The following is a 16,210-nucleotide window of genomic DNA, read 5'->3' on the forward strand; positions in this document are numbered from 1 at the left end:
TGACATACCAACTTCTCCAGGTTTTATATCCTGAATTTTCTGCTAGATGTGCTCCCAAGACATGACTGCAAGGTTTTTGATACCTAGCACAAACTCCATGTTTCACCATCATTGCTTCTCACAACTTATCAACAGAAATAACTTGATTTAAATAAAAAAAACAGAAACAAGAATACTGACTAATATAAGAAGTTGCTGGGCAGTATTCAGGGAATTTTCAAATGAAAAACTTCTTGGTCATCCCATGAAGCGAAGATTAATTTTTGCAACTGTGCCCACAAAACCCACTGTAGGTCTCAGGAACAATGTTCCATTGCAAAAGGGCAGCAGAAAACATTTTCTGCCAGATTTCTTTTTTCTCAGTATTCACAGTATTTTAGTATTACATAAGGAAGGCAAGAAACAAAAGAGGGAAGAAAGAGTTGCTGCTTACACAGCCTGCTTAATCTTGTTTATAAAAAAAAAAAAAAGAAAAATTAGAAGGAAAGCAGAGAAGTCATTCAGACTTGGTGTAAGATTTTGCAGACTTGCTAGTAGACTGTAGAGAACAACCTTCAAATTAGTATTTTCAATTAAGTATTATTAGTATCTGTTTTCAAAGTTCAGAAGTAGTAAACTAAACCTGCAAAACCCAGTAAAGTGATTATCTTCAAAACAAAGTTTATTACTTTAAGAATTATGAAGATTTAGTTTAGTATAGAGTATACTTCAATGTTTGAAAATATCTCCATTTCTCATAGGAGAAGAACTGAGAGTGCCTTTTAAACTCCCATTAAAAAAAACTTGTCTTCCTTTACTTCTGCGTGGAGAATGAATACTGAGTAGGTTTATTTATGATCCAGTTCTTCCATCTTTCTGACTTTTTAACAGTGAAATTAGAAAACAAAACCTGCAATTTCTCAATGCCTAAAATTATTGATAAGAACACTGGTAAATGCCGAAAATCCAGAAGAACATTGGAACTTAATTTCACAACATATGAATGCATAGGAATTCCAATCACACACAGCTATTTTAGAGCAGCCAGATGCAAAATGAGGGTGAGAGCTCAGCAGATACAGCTCTTCTCTTGGGGACTGATGCAGGGAAGAGAGAAACACCTGAATGTTCTCAGAGGGAGCCAACCTTGGCCAAGACAGGCATAGTCTGGGTACTGGAAAGGTAACCATCTTTTTCTGAAAGCCACTTAAAAAATAACTGAGCAGAGCTGAAGTATACACACCTCAAACAAAAACATCAAAATTTGAGAATTAAGTCATTGATATTAATGAAAGTGGCATTTGCTTTAGGAAGAGGATGAAACACAAGTGTGTTACTGAAGACAATAATAAGGTGGGGACATCCTGTTTGTATCAGTGCTCCAGCCTTTTAAAATCTTAAAAATAGAGAATTCTTTGAATTCTGAGGGGATTCCTCCACAGTTTCAGATTCTACTGCCTCCTCCTGAAGTCAAGTCATACTCTGAGGCAGAAGTTCCCTGTCAAAACCACCTCCTAAGTCAACCAAAAGAATACTCACATAGAAGCTTGAAGTTCTCCAGAGCTACAAATGCCAAAAACTATGTGCAACTCAAATCCTCATTCTACCAGAAGACCATTCCTCATAAGGCAATTTTTTTTCCAGAAACCAAATTCACATATAGAACTACAGTTACGAATTACTTTCATAACTCTTGCCAAAGGACTGAAAAATATCTTCCAACATCAAATAAATTTCCAAAAAGCTTTCTATACAACATTTCCACATACCTTGTCCAGTTTGACACCTTCGACCACTTTCAAAAGAGAAAAGATTTGAGTCATAGCCATAGCGACGGAGACAGAGGTAGTGCCATTTTACAGAGTCCCTTTTACGGGTGTACAAAATTAGTTCAGTATCTGTAAGTTCCATTATGCCAGAACCCAGTTCATTACCATCATCATCCACATTAATAACCTATAAAAAAGAAATTTAAAAGCATTAGGTAATTACTTTTTTGAGAAACAACACCACTTTTAATAATCTTGATGTCTGACTGGTAGACTCCATCTGTGCTATCATATTAGTTGTAATCCTTGAAGTGAATGTTTAAAAAAAAAAACAAAAAACCAAAAAAAGAAATCAACAAACTAGTTTCTGTGCTACCCTAACCTAGAATTTAAAAAATTAAAATAATACCCATTTAAAAACAATACAAATGAGGCTGCCTAACATTACTGTAAAATCTGATGAGAAATTTAAAGTAGAAGAGATTTGTAAGTTAAATATTTTTTTAAACTGGGTTTATGTACATATTCTAGTATTCCCACATGGATAAGGCATACCTCAGATAATGGAATCTTTCAGAGCCCCATTTCTAAAAAAAAAAAAATATTTGCTTTGTCATATAACCCCACTTACAGTTGGGAAAAGGAATGAGAAAGGGTAAGTGGCTCCAAGATAAAGCTTCCCTCACATACATGTATAGCCTTGCACTGTGCTGAATCACCCGAGAGTTTCAGATATTTTGCTGCCTTTTTAAAGTCAACAAATAATTCAAATGCCTTATAGTCATCTTGTGTGAAAAAAATGTATATAAAGCTAGTCTCATTCTTTCTGCTTTTAAGCCAGTTTTGAGGTCATCTGCATCCTTTATAGAATTTAGACAATAAATACGCCCCTTTATTATACCTCACAATGCTGCTTTTAGTGGGATTCTTTCTTAATCAATAAAAAAGCTACCAAAAAATTTCCCAACAGAATTAATGTTACTCCTTAAAGATACATTTTCAACTTGAAATCTAGTTAATTGAAAAGAATTAGGAATCGTTTCATCTGTCTGTGAGGCTTATGCCCATTTTCCTCATTTTACAGATTACATTCTTTCATCTCTCCCTCCCTCACCTCCCCCAATCCCGCTGCTAAACAAACAATAGAGAAGTTCTACAAGGAAAAAAATAGGAACTAGTTACACAAAGTGATGCATAAAGAGCAAGAAAACAGAAAAATATTTTATCCTTCAGCTTTCTTAACTGATAATATTAAACATTTCCAGAAATTCCCACGGCTTTAAAGCTCATTTCATTGCTGCCCAAAGGCAACACATGAATCAACTTTCACTATGGAAACATTACATTCCTTTGTCAACTCACAGAGACAGTTTGGAGCACAGAAGCAAATCTGACTTGTGTGACCTATGCAAAGGTATGTTGACTTACAGTCACTGACTTCAGCTGCTTCATGCTTAGCATATCAAGCACATGAAGGAGTGTTCACAAGCTTACAAATTCCAGAGATACGTGAGATAAAAGGGCACTTAGAAATAAAATTTCTCCACATAAAGGACAAAAGTTTTCAAAATGTATAATCAGCAGTGACCTTCAAGTAAAATCAGCAGTCCCAAAATTTTCTATTGATGACCCCACATTCAGGTTCATCATCACACTTCCCCAAAAGATGTTTATTCCCTTATGCTAAGGACTCCTTTTCTAACTTAACCTCTTATAAACTTCCATAGGCAACAACACTTACTTGTGCTCTACCAACTGAAATAGAGATGGATGAAAATCACAGGGCTTCTTCTCTTTCCTGAAGATCAAAACTGTCCTAAAAAGCCTATCCTGTCTAGGGAATTCCTGTCACCACTAGTGAGAGAGGGTTTCTCAAAGGCACAAGAAAAACCTGTAGCCAGAGGCACTTGCAACTTTGCAATGTTTCAACTGTTCAGAAATTTGCACTCTCTTTTCATTACCTTTTTTAAATCACAGACCTAGTCTGTAGAAAAAGAACAAAATAGTGCACAGCATATCACACCAGCTGCATACCTTAAACTTGTTTCGGTGGTTATCTGGGACAGTTTCTTTATCTGGACAGCTACAACAGCTACCCATGACTTCTTTAAAAGACCATCTGATCTCTAAAAGGGGGAAAAAAACAACCAGTGAAATGATCATTTAGTTGAAGTAAAAATGAAGTAACATCAACAAATAACCAAATGCAAATTACTCTGACATACAATCCTTCATGATGAATCTTCCAGTCACATGTAATAAAAAAATCAACATAGATACTAAGATACGATAATTTAGATTTGACAGTAAGGAGTGGCAACACTGAGTTGTTAAATTCCTACCAATAACTCAACTTGAAATTACTACCAAACAAAGTCGTTTGATTTGTCACTTTAATTTCCATGGTAGCAGCTTGAGGGAAAACAAAACCCAACCACTTATTGTGTGAGACTTTCATTTCTTAAACCAGGCTTTTACACGAGGCTGCTATCTGGATTCCAGTTCCACCTAAATGAGCACTCCCTGGCTCAGGAGCACAGCACTAGAGACGCCCCTAGAAGCCCTGGGCTGTAGCAGGTTACCAGGCACAGGCAACACAAAGAGCCCATATGGCAATCCTGAAAGGCTGCCCTGGCTTTGGCAGCTCCTGGGTGGAGGCGTTCCAGGCCTGCAGGGAGCCCTGTGCTGGCAGCCACACAGAGACTTTCTGCTTCCAATTTTGAAAACTTCCCATATAGCAGTGTATACCAAACCATGTAATCAAAGACAAGGGAAGGAAAAAACACCACATTCAACATAAATATTTTAAAACTTGGGGTTTTTTTTATTTCTGTTAAGTTCTATTTGGATTGTGTTACACATCCACTTTAAAACACTAAAATACTCAAGTAACACTAAACAGCATGGCAAAAGCAATGAAACCCAGAAAATCACCTTGATATTTTTGGTATTTAAATTTAAAGATTTCTGTGTGTATGGCAAAACTTTCACTACATAGTATGATAAAATGTTTACAGAATGAAGTCTCACAACTTGTTGTTTCACCCTCTACCACCATGAAACAGGGGTTAAGTCTCACTTTTCTTAAATACAAGAAATTCTGACAAAAGAAAACTTAACCCATTTAAATCATCTTTATATTGGACAGGAACTAAAATTTCCACTACACAAATGAAAAATGGGGCAAAATTCTGGAAGAGAGGTATTAAGTCAAGAAGAGATATGACATTAGAAATCAAGAGGAAAGAAGACAGAATGGGCTGATAAGTTTTCTTGGCTAGAAGGAAAAAAAATTCAGTGTCATCTTAGGAAAACCATGACTTGGTTTCTAGACAGGCATTTTTATTAGCATGCAGCAGTAGTACCCGTATAGCACTTTAGTCTGCTAAGGGATGAGGTGCAAAGAATACACAGAAGAGCAGCTAACTCTTCCACTTTTCTTGATCAGAAAAGCCACCCAAAAGAGATACTATTACTCTAAAGACTGTATAAATCAGCCACCAAGACCCCCTGCAGAAGTAACAACACTGCTCCAATTAATCCAGTCATAAGGAGGCAAAATACCACACACCTAATCAAAATCACAGATTCTTTAATGTAATTTCTGGCCATAGCATGTAACTTGCATTATATTGACAAAGATTTTTTCCCCAATTCTAAATGAAACTGGGGGTTGCTTGTTTGCTTCTACTGTTGCAGAAAGCAGCTATGCTACACACAACAAATTTTTTGGTTTTTTTTTGCATGGTGAAGTTTTGAAATTTTTATAGTAGTAGTAGCAGCAGTAGTTGTAGTAGTAGTAGTAGCAGCAGTAGTTCTTCTTCCTCTTCTGTTTAGAAAGGGAGATACAGGTAATAACACCCGTTCCTGGTTTCCTGCCCTGGCACCCACAGTGCCTCACTACAGCAATGTTCAGATGTTGTGCCACTGTGCAATTTACCCTGAGAATCCCGTGCTATGAAGAGCAACAGGTGACAATAGCCTCAGTGCAGTTTAACAGGGAATACTCTGGTCCATACAATGTAGTTGCATATGTCTCTAGCAAACTTCAGGCACAAATCCATGTGCTTAATAAAGCCCAGATTTATACCTCCTCAAATGTTCTGTAGTGCAAACAGAACTATATAGCTGCATGCTGTTAGTATCAGACTTTTTATGCATTCAGCATGAAACAACTGACCAAGACTGTTGAAGACAGGTGATTGCTTCTCTAAATAAACTTTAAAAAAAAACCCAGAACTTAAAATGCAAAGCACTTTGGAGGAAAAAAAAATCACTAGAGTTGCAAGAAGAAAGCTGTAGTATTTGATAATATATTAATATTTCAGAAAACCAAGAACCAAAATGCTGTTTCAAAGGAGAGATGTGAACCAAGGCTATCAGGAAGAAGCTAAACAGCTAGGGAACTGGCAGAATTCAAAAATCACTCACCTAGATTTGGCCATTAATATTCCCACCCTCTGCTGCAGCATCAGGGCTTCTGTCATACTCAAAGTGTCATGCTGTCTTGTCACAGGACTAATCATTGGACCTAGAACTAGAAAGGTAAATAAAAATGTCATTTTTTTTCTTCTTGCTTTTAAGATGCCACTTAATAAAATAACAAAAATACAATGCTTTTGTTTATAATTATTTTGTGAGTATTATGTCAAGTAAAGTCTTCATGATGTTTTAGATAAGACTGATCTCTGAGTTGCTCTGGCATTTCAATGCCTTGGAAGAAAATAATCTGGCATTCCTTTCTGCAGTGTAGCCTGTCACACTGGGGACTCCATTCATTCTCCAGTCACTGCACACCCAATTGGTGTGGAAATGACAGATGTGAAGCTCCCGTTATCCTCAGTGCATACCAACCCAAACCAAACCACAGCACGCAAACAGAAGAACATGTACAACTGCCACTTGCTTATCCTACTAAACATACACAAATGCTGACTTGTATGGCCAACACATCACCTTTCTTTGCTTCCCTCCATGATTCTTGCTCTTTGCCACTGACCATAAATTGCTTGCTTTTACTTCCCCACCCACCAGATTATTCTCACACTAGCTAGCCACTCACATTTAACACTGAAAGCTAACTGCTACTTCCATCATGCTAGCAGCTGGCAGTCTCTGCTCCCTGTTTTTAAAACTGCCAAACAAGCACTTGATGTTTCCTTTGATGCTGCTTATTAAACTCAATAGAAAGGCTAATTTCGCAGAATAATACTTTATTATTATGTCTCTGCAAACTTCTTTGAGACCATTACAGCTTTGCTTATAAATCTTTTGCTGCAATTCTTTGTACTCATCAGCTGTCCCCTGTCTTGCCCCTAGATTAAAATAATTTTGGCAAACCAAAGCACTCTGCATTTTTGCATAATATCACATGTAATGTAGTCCTAATTTCAACCCAGGTCGCAGGCATGATTATACCAGTTGCAGAACCCTCTTACTTGTGAAGGGATTGTGCAAGAGATTACCAGAAATTCAACACTGGCAAATGCAAAAATAACACTCCTAGCAAAGGAGTTCTATCTGTTAGGAAAGATCAGTCACACAGTCATGCAGTCCAACAGAAACTCCAGGTAGATAGTTAACATAAAGCAAATGAAACAAAACTGTTTGGAAAGACTTAAAAGTGCCAAAACCAAAAATACAATTCTATTGTATGAATCCATAGTGTACCCACAGATGCAGTAATGTATGCCATCAGACCTCCCCTGTCAAAAAAGACAAGAGTAAAAGCAGAAATATGCTATTCAGATGGCTCAGCCTGAAAAAAGGGAGAACACAGAGCAGAAAAAAATGAGTACAGAATTATAGGTGACAAAGAGACAATAAATAAAGCACAACTACTTTCCAAGTGTAACCATTAGGGAACAGCAGTTGACTCCCGCCCCATTATTAAGGGGGCGGTTCAAAGACAGATTTTTTTTTTTTTTTTTTTTTTTTGCACATGGTTTGTAGCTAAACTTTGTGATCTGCAATGTCTTGTAGGAATTAATTCCAAATTTTTTAAGATTTAGGAAGTAACTGGACAAATGCAAGCTCCATGAAGAATTTTTAAACTCAAGGATGTCATATCTGGCTCAAAAAGTCTCTAGGGCGCAGATACTTAGAAGGGTCTTAAGGAATGATCATAAAATGTTTCTTTTTACTTTTCCCTTCCCTATTTATTTATTATTGGCTGTCTGAATTTACTATCTATTATCAGAAACAGGATGCTTCAGATGTGACCCAATAAAGCCATTTTAATTAACATATATGGATGACATCAACCCAGGATAAATTTGTGAGCGCTCTGCCATAAGACGTTAAAAACAGGAAATAGTTAACAACTTAACTTGAAACTAAACCCTAGATTTCCCAAAGGTACTGAAAGGTAAACTTATTGAACTGGTTGATGGATATGTACTTTCGCATACAGTTGTGTACCTATCCCTCTGCAAGCTCAAGCTTTGGTTATGGGATGGCCCTACCCAATCTAGCTGCTGTTATTAAACTGTGATTTTGGTCAGGTTAGATTTCTGCTGGCTTAGTGTACCAGAACAGCTAGCAGAGAGTCTAGCAAGTGCTAGGGTCAGCTGGGGACAGAATCATAGCCTTAGACTCATCTAAGTTTTCAGAAAAATTAGCTACTTCACTAATACTAGGATTAAAGTTTACCAAATTCCCTGTTAAAATTTTCAGAATAGCAGAATGAAAAGAGGGAGCAGAAAAACTGACCCACCCACTCCAGTGAAATCTTAAGAGGTAGTCATTAGAAAAATAATTAAAACAAAAATGTTCATAGGCAAGCTATCCTAATGCAGGTATGTTTGCACTGGTCTTTACCTTGGTTTTTTCTAGCACAGTTTTAAACTTTTTTTATGGTTTGGCTACCTAAAGCAGACTAGTCTATTTCAGTTACCTAAGAATGATTCTTAAACAATCTAAACAGAGTTTTATAATGGATTAAAGAAAGCACACAAATTTGTAGCACCTAACTTCTTTTAAATGTAAAGTAATAATAAAATTCTCCAAACAGTTGCTTCCAATTACAAGTTGGCTATTTACTCAGTTCGGGACTTTCTTAAATTTTCCCAGATTGCAAAATATTTACCCTAACTTAAACATACAAGAAGAAGTAGACATTTGCACAGTCACAACTCTAAGTTATGTCTACAATGTCAAATTTAGTAGCTGTAATTTCCCAATCACAAAGCATCAGTGGTGGTTTGGTGCAGCCATGTAAGGAGGGGGAAAGGGATGGAGAACATTTTCTGCTTCTCCCTAACACGTTCATTACTGCATTGCAAGGTAAAAATCCCAGGCAAGACAAACCAGGAGCAGCACGGGAGTGAAAGGTAGGAACTGCTGTAAGTCCACTAAAATTTATTACTTGGCTTTGTGAAGTAAAAGCTCTTTCTTTCACAGACTAAGCAGGGCCAACAAGTTATGCTAATCTCTCAGAAGTCGAGGAAATCAAGTCATCAGTGTAAACAAAGTAGATACTTTAAAAAGAACACAATGGAAAGCTTGTAGATTTTCTAACTTTTGCAATTCTGCAGTCTCCCCAGGCTGGGAATGATGGGAACAAGGTGTGCGTTCCGCTTGCGCAAGAAAGGCCACACGGACATGCTGCTGTCATACTCCTCATTTGCTCACAGTCACCCCATTCAACCCAGCTCATGGTGCAAAGCTGATCTAAAAGCTGGCTTTAACGTGAGTTTTGCGTGCTCTGGGTTACAGAATCAAACATTAACTTTGGGAGATATTTTCTGTACACATAAATTCCTGTTACAAACCTCCTAAAAATCAGGGTGGGGAAAAAACCCCAAACTCAGAAATGGCAGGGAGAAGCAAGGGTGCCTTGTCTGTTAACCCATCTTTTGCAGTCTTTTCAAATGAGAAAGTGACTTCCAAACCACTAGCTTGCCACTGTGCTAGGTCCTCTGTTATATCTTTCCATTTAGTGTGCAAGAAACAAGAGTCCAAATGTTGGTTGACTAAACTACATCTAAACTGGACACTAGGAGTAAATATCACAACGTGCTAGACATTGAACACACTGAAGGAGGCAAAAATACTTTGGATAACTTCCTCCCAAAGTTCAAAATTCCTGGCTCTCAAGAATTTGGATGTTTATATTTCTAGAGGGATTCAGAGAAGCATCCCAAATGTAGTATTATGATGACCATCAGTACACCTGCCCAGTACATTCTGCAATCTCACACGCAAATTAGAAATATTTGAAGAAAACACAGCGAAATCCCTACAGATACATTATAACTAATTTTCTCATCTCAGTTTTTGAGCACTTGTTGATGTCTATGTTTTTTCTACAGCAGGTAGAAAGTGCTACTCCAGAGATTAAATTGAAAATGAGAGTATAATCTGAACATTTCAGGTTATACATAGAAAATTTCTAAGTAACTCATTACACCCTCTGCTCATTAACCAGAGTAGTCACTACAGCAAAGCCGCTTTCAGCTTTTCACACAAAACAAACGTCACATGAAAATGTAAAACAGCAAACAGACAATAAGAGAAACCCATTTACCATCTAAAAAAATGTTATTTAGTAAGACAGCTGTTTTATTGGCATGCTATTCATTTCAGAATATAGGTGAAGGATGCTGAAAGCTACAGCAGTCAGTCCTTTGAATTTTGCTGGCCGCTGAAAACTGCCCATTTCACAACTGGCTAATGACACAGATTAAACGGATAACCTCTGTACCTAATGTGATATATCCTGGGTCTTTAGAGTCGTGACATAATCCATACTGGCAAATTCTACATGATTTAAGAATCCTGGTATCTACTCGGACTTAAAATAACCCATACTTTGACCTTCTGTTTATTTTGGCTAACATACCTTCACTGCCATGAAGCCAAGTTTTTCAACTGGAAAACAAAACGTTTCTGGTACACGGGACTCCCATGCACAAAGGAGATGAAGCACCAAAATAAGCTAGTAATTATTGAGTGTGGACTTAAAATCCAAGAGCCTTATTTCCCCAATAGTCAAAAAAAGGATTTCTTTGCTTTATAATTACCAAAAGGAAAAAAATAAATAAAATCTGTACATCAGCAAAGACACGACAGACAAAAGAGGTGCCAAAGTTGGAATGTTCTCCCATGTAAACACAGGGGTTTAATGGCATGTAAGTATTCAGAAAACGAGGAGAAACCCATGAGAAATACAGCAAAAGAAGCATAAAATGTTCTCCTTGCCTGCCCACGCCTGCCACCATCTTCTTTCAGGTGTTCTGGAAGGCTCTTGCCTTGCACAGTGTGACAAACAACAAAATAACAACTCAGATCCAAGAAGCAAATGCATTTTGGGAAGAAGGCGCTTTAATAGTAAAGCAAACTGAACTAAGGTCAGACATAGTCCTTGCCCTTCATCCACTTGGCAGTGATCACTAAGAAAATTAATACTGAAGGTGCCTCAGTACCTTAGAAGGACGAAAAAAGCAGTACTAACAAACCATAACAGAGTTAAAAACTACAATGAAGGCAATCCAAGAAGAAACTAAACATGCTGAAAAATAGTTTGGTGCCGCTGGCTGCAATTAGGGAAAACAAAGTATGAAGGGTTGAGGTGAAGTTGCAGAGTCTAGTTTATAACTTTGCTTATGCTAACAGGTGGAGTTCTCCCTCAGTATTTTTATTAAATGAGCATGTTGTCAGACTTATGATTAAAACACAGCAATAAATGTACACCCCTTTTCTCTCTTTAGCCCCTTCCAAAGGAAAAAAACAAAAACAAAACAACAAAACTGACAGAATCCAAGCTAAACTGTAAAAGCTTTCTGGCTCCAGTGAAAACAAAATTATTGCAACCACACACCAGCTTGAGCAGACCAGCTTGCCATTTCAGTGCAGTGCCCTCAGAGCCCTCTTTGAACACATCTCGAGAAGGCTGATGCAGGATCACACCAGAACTTGCCCTCTCAGCAGCATTCCTTTGCCGGCACCTTCTGCTGCTGCCAACTGCCTGCTCCTCAAACTCGCACATTTTCTTTTCTTTTCTTCTTGCTCCTGCTTTTTAACACTCAGATCACTTCACAACTTGACCTATTTTGCTGTATACATTTCCATATATTTAGATTCAAAATGAACAGCAACTTTTTATTGCATATTTGTTAGTGGTAAAAAAAATAGCCAATATCATTTAATAAAACTAAAATGAAATAAAATGAAACATAAGGAAAGGCAAACTTGGAACCTTGTTTGTTTAAACTCAGAACTAGACACTGATCTTGAACAGTCATTATGCAAAAATTTGAAATGGTATGCTACTATTAAATTAATTCTCTACAGCTCTTCTTAAAAGTGTTCATTTCAGGAAAATGCTCAAATTTAGGTGAGACAGTTAAACATTTGCAGGAACACAGTTCAACAGTAAATCCTTAAAAAAACATGCTCATTCTGACAGAAAAGTGCTTATATTCACCACAACTACCGCAGAAGAGAAGATTAAAGACCAGGTCAAGTAGCTGAGCTAAGATGAGCAGAGAGAACTGCAGCAGGCAGCACTGTTGCGCCAACACTGAATACGTCATGGCGTTCAAGACCGATTTATATAACACCAATCCTACACCTCTCCACTCTGCTCTAGCATGAATTCTAAGAACTGCATTCTCTCATCCTGAGGTGTGGTACCCCCATACTTTGGCCTGTCCCTATGCAATATAAAGGGTAATCACACATTTCATTCAGGTACTAGGTTGGTACAACTGTTCTATTCAACAAGTGCACATGGACACAGCCTTAAACGGAGTTTCAAATTTTCACCTCAGTGTATTTTGAAAACTCTAAATCTTTAATGAACATGAATCTTGAACAGAAGTACAAAAGCTGTTTGCTTCACCGTCCCCGCTAATCCCTCTGAGGATGTGGGACATCATTGCTTGTTTTACTCTTTAATCACTCTCCAAGAAATGATCCTCTTACTCTAAACTTCCAGAGAAACAAGACTTATGTTTTACTTGGTATCATTTTTAAAACAACTTACACACATGCAAATATTTTTCAATTTCTTAGTAAAACAATTTCTCCAGATCCACACCACCATATTGTTTTCTGTGAATGTCTGCCAGATTAACTGCATCCTTTTAAAAGAAATAGCAGAACATCAAACTCCAAACCATGGCATTAGGTTAAACAAGCAAGCATTATAAATTATTTTTATTCTTGGAAAATCTGAATCTCTTTTAAAACATCCTCTAAGGACTAGAATATACTGCAAGCATCATTTTTACACAACAATAAACCAGCAGAAATGGGACTGAAGTTTTAAGACCTGTGCTATGGAAATGCTTTTTGAATAGATACAGGATCAAGGAGTAAGGCAAGGAGATAGGAAAATATAGTAGAAGGCTAATTAAGTAATGGGGCCAAGGAAGAAAAGAGAATCTAGCTTAATTCTTGAAAAGGAAGCCTGACTTGAAATTGTTTAAATAGTGAGTCAGTTCTCCAATATTTAACCACAAATGCCTCCTACAACTTGAGGCCTGCAGCTCTTGCCAAGTTTTCAAAGCCAGTAAAAGTACCAAATCTTGTAATTAAGTAAATGGCATTGAGTTTATATTTTGTAGTATTTTAATCTTTGAAATACTGTTTGTTCTAACATTTCAGGAAGGGTTAAGTTCTGCTTTTATGTTTTTCGACATGTTTTACACACAATTTTCTAATACATTACTAGAAACAACCCTGTAAAGCCTACCAGGTCTTTCTTACTGAAATGTTAAGCAGAATCAGTAAGAAATTATCAAAACTGAGACCATGCCACTCTGTTTTATTAAAACACAGTATATATATAAAATTTCAGTATGTATTCACAATATGTGCCCTTCTTCATTGGTTCCACTATCAGCAACTTCTTAGCACTTGGATACAAGGAATCTGGCCTTACCTGAACATCAAGCTTTTATATATGTTTTTTATTTCTTAAAAAACTGACAACTGAATCCTTCCAAGATCTCATGAAAGTTATTAAAAAAAACAGCTTGCCTTCTTCATTTACCAGTTTTCCATTTTCCACACAGAACTCTTCCCATCACTTTTGAAAGGCTCACCATTTTCTTAGTTCTGTTTACATATCTCCTCATGTGCTTCTGGTACATTTTTTTCTTCCCACATTAAGGAGACACTCTAATAATCATTTAAACTTAGCTACCCTGTGGCCCCAAATTATTACATAAAAGAGAAATATTAATAGCAGCTAGTTACACCTCTAAATCAAAACTATGCAGATTGGTCACTGAAGTAAAATCCACAGTCTTAGGGTATCTTTCGTCACCACTGAACTACATCTGCCAAAAAGCAGATTTAAATTAAATTTATTTTCTTTGTATTCACAGTGAAGAAGGGCATAAAAACATTTAGTTAATGTAGCTGATTTTCTAAATCATGGTAACTTGATTGCATAGATGTCTGTCTGTGCTTTGAGCTACACCAACTCATTAAAATTCTGATTGTTAGGATGTGCACACAGATTTAAGTAAAATCCAATTATAATCAAACCTGTGCATCCAAGCAATTATTTTCTTCTTTTCATTGTTGAATCTCTTACAGTCAATTTTACATAAATAAACAACTACATCTTTACATATTTCTTTGTTAGTGATTTAACACCCTCCCCATTAGTCTAGTTGATCCATGCCCTGAAAATTATTTTCCTATTTGAGATGGAAACTACTAAAAACTAGTTTGATCTACCTGTACAATGGAGAGCGAAGTTTCATTAAGCAAAACCACCTTTAGTCATAGTCCCCTATAATTAACACACCTAAAAGGTCTTCCTTATACTTCTGTTTTTAGGAAACTCCATTTAGAGTCTTATAAAATGTGTACTTCTTGATCACTGCTGAAACACTACAGAAAAGTCTGTATTAGCCTAGTTCTCTCAATACAGAGCCCTACAAAGCTTTATTCTGCTGTGGGTGATTTACATCACATTTGACAACTGCCGTCCACATTTTGTTCTAACAAAGAATATATGTACCTTTTTATAGAATCCATATTGTCTGCTTTGTATAACTGTCCTTTTAGTATTTTAAAGAGATATAAAAGTAATATTAGGAGAATGTGTATCAACAGAAATGTGGATGTCAGTGTGTGTACGTGCATGTCAATATCTACACAGCAGAACAAGGAGCAGGACAAAGATTAAAGCTTAGCTTGCCCTGGTAAGGAAGAGCATCATTCCCATAGGAGTGCTCCCAGCAGCAAGTCCTGATCAGAACAGCCACCAGTGGAAGAGCCTGCAGCCTAACACAAGTTTGCATCTTACTATGTACATTGTTCCTTTTCCTGTTACCACATCCCCAAAACAGACTACTAACACATATTTAAGATATATGAAATAAATAAAACAGAAAATTAACAGATGCCCCTCCTATGACTCATGGAAGCTGAAGATTGAGAAAAGCATATCACAGCATCTCATGATAATTAAAACATCATGATCATGCAAAAATAATTTTGACATTACCAGTCAATAAGATTTTATAGCTTTTTTCTTGTCCTGTGTCACTCACAAGGGATCCTGGCTAAGCCACCTGGGCACAAATCTGGCTGCATGGTAAACAAGTGGACACAAGAGTGCAAGTGAATTAAATCTGTCAGAGAATGCACCTCAGGTAGCTTAAATATCAGAGAAACAAATATCATGTTGCCCTACCATAGGATCTTGCACTGAATTTTGTTATGCCATTCTTCCTAAAAAGATAAAAATAAATCTCTGATTCTTACAGAAAAATAACTGTCATAGAACCACTGGTTTCATTACAAAGTTAGCCTGAATAACCATTTGCTCTCTTTTACTTTTCAACATAATAAATTGTATTATAAGAATTAACATATAGCTTGCAAACCCAGCCACTACTTAGAATTCCTCAATACCATCACTTGTGAGCCTCATTATTTGCTACTATTTACACAATTTTTTTTTTTTCCTGGATCACCCTTCGGAATTTCTATTACCAACTCTATTTCCTGGAAGAAAATCTGATTTTTTTCTTCTTTTTTTAAAATTTAGCTCTTCCCAAGACATTACTGCAGCTTAATCTTCAGACACTTTACTGTCTCATATATTTAGATTGAAAGACTGTTTGTACGGTGAAGGTGTCCATGTTGAAGAAAGGATATTTACAACAAAATGAAGCTTTCCTCACCAGAGAGAAAAAAATAAATATATAGATATTCATTAGAAGTAAGTGTGTGTGTGCATGTGTGTATATAAATATATGTATACACTTCTGTTTAAACAAGTCTTTCCATAGGATTCCTTCTATTAACAAGTCTGAATAGGTATAATTTAGAAAATAATTTCTGTGGGAGGTTTTTAGGATTAAACAGTTGATCTTGTGTGTCACATGACATTTAGAAGCACTGGTACGTTTGACTATACAGAAAAATCATATTCACTTCTTGTACTGAAATGATCTATTGCCAGAAGTGGCAAATATTTAAGGATAAAAATCAGC

General features: G+C 36.6%; 1 protein-coding gene across 1 annotated transcript in view; it reads right to left on the reverse strand.

Moving 5' to 3' along the window:
• The window catches only part of FRS2 (fibroblast growth factor receptor substrate 2), a 51,231-nt gene that overhangs the window by 12,268 nt on the left and 22,753 nt on the right, over positions 1–16,210 (reverse strand). The window contains exons 2-4 of the mRNA XM_056482106.1: positions 6,180–6,285; positions 3,783–3,874; positions 1,749–1,935 (exon numbers count right to left, since the gene is read on the reverse strand). Coding sequence (XP_056338081.1) covers positions 1,749–1,935; positions 3,783–3,848 — 253 coding nt within the window. The 5' untranslated portion in view covers positions 3,849–3,874; positions 6,180–6,285. The remainder of the gene's footprint in view (positions 1–1,748; positions 1,936–3,782; positions 3,875–6,179; positions 6,286–16,210) is intronic.

The sequence above is a fragment of the Oenanthe melanoleuca genome, chromosome 1A, assembly GCF_029582105.1.
Source record: "Oenanthe melanoleuca isolate GR-GAL-2019-014 chromosome 1A, OMel1.0, whole genome shotgun sequence".
NCBI classification, from domain to species: Eukaryota; Metazoa; Chordata; class Aves; order Passeriformes; family Muscicapidae; genus Oenanthe; species Oenanthe melanoleuca.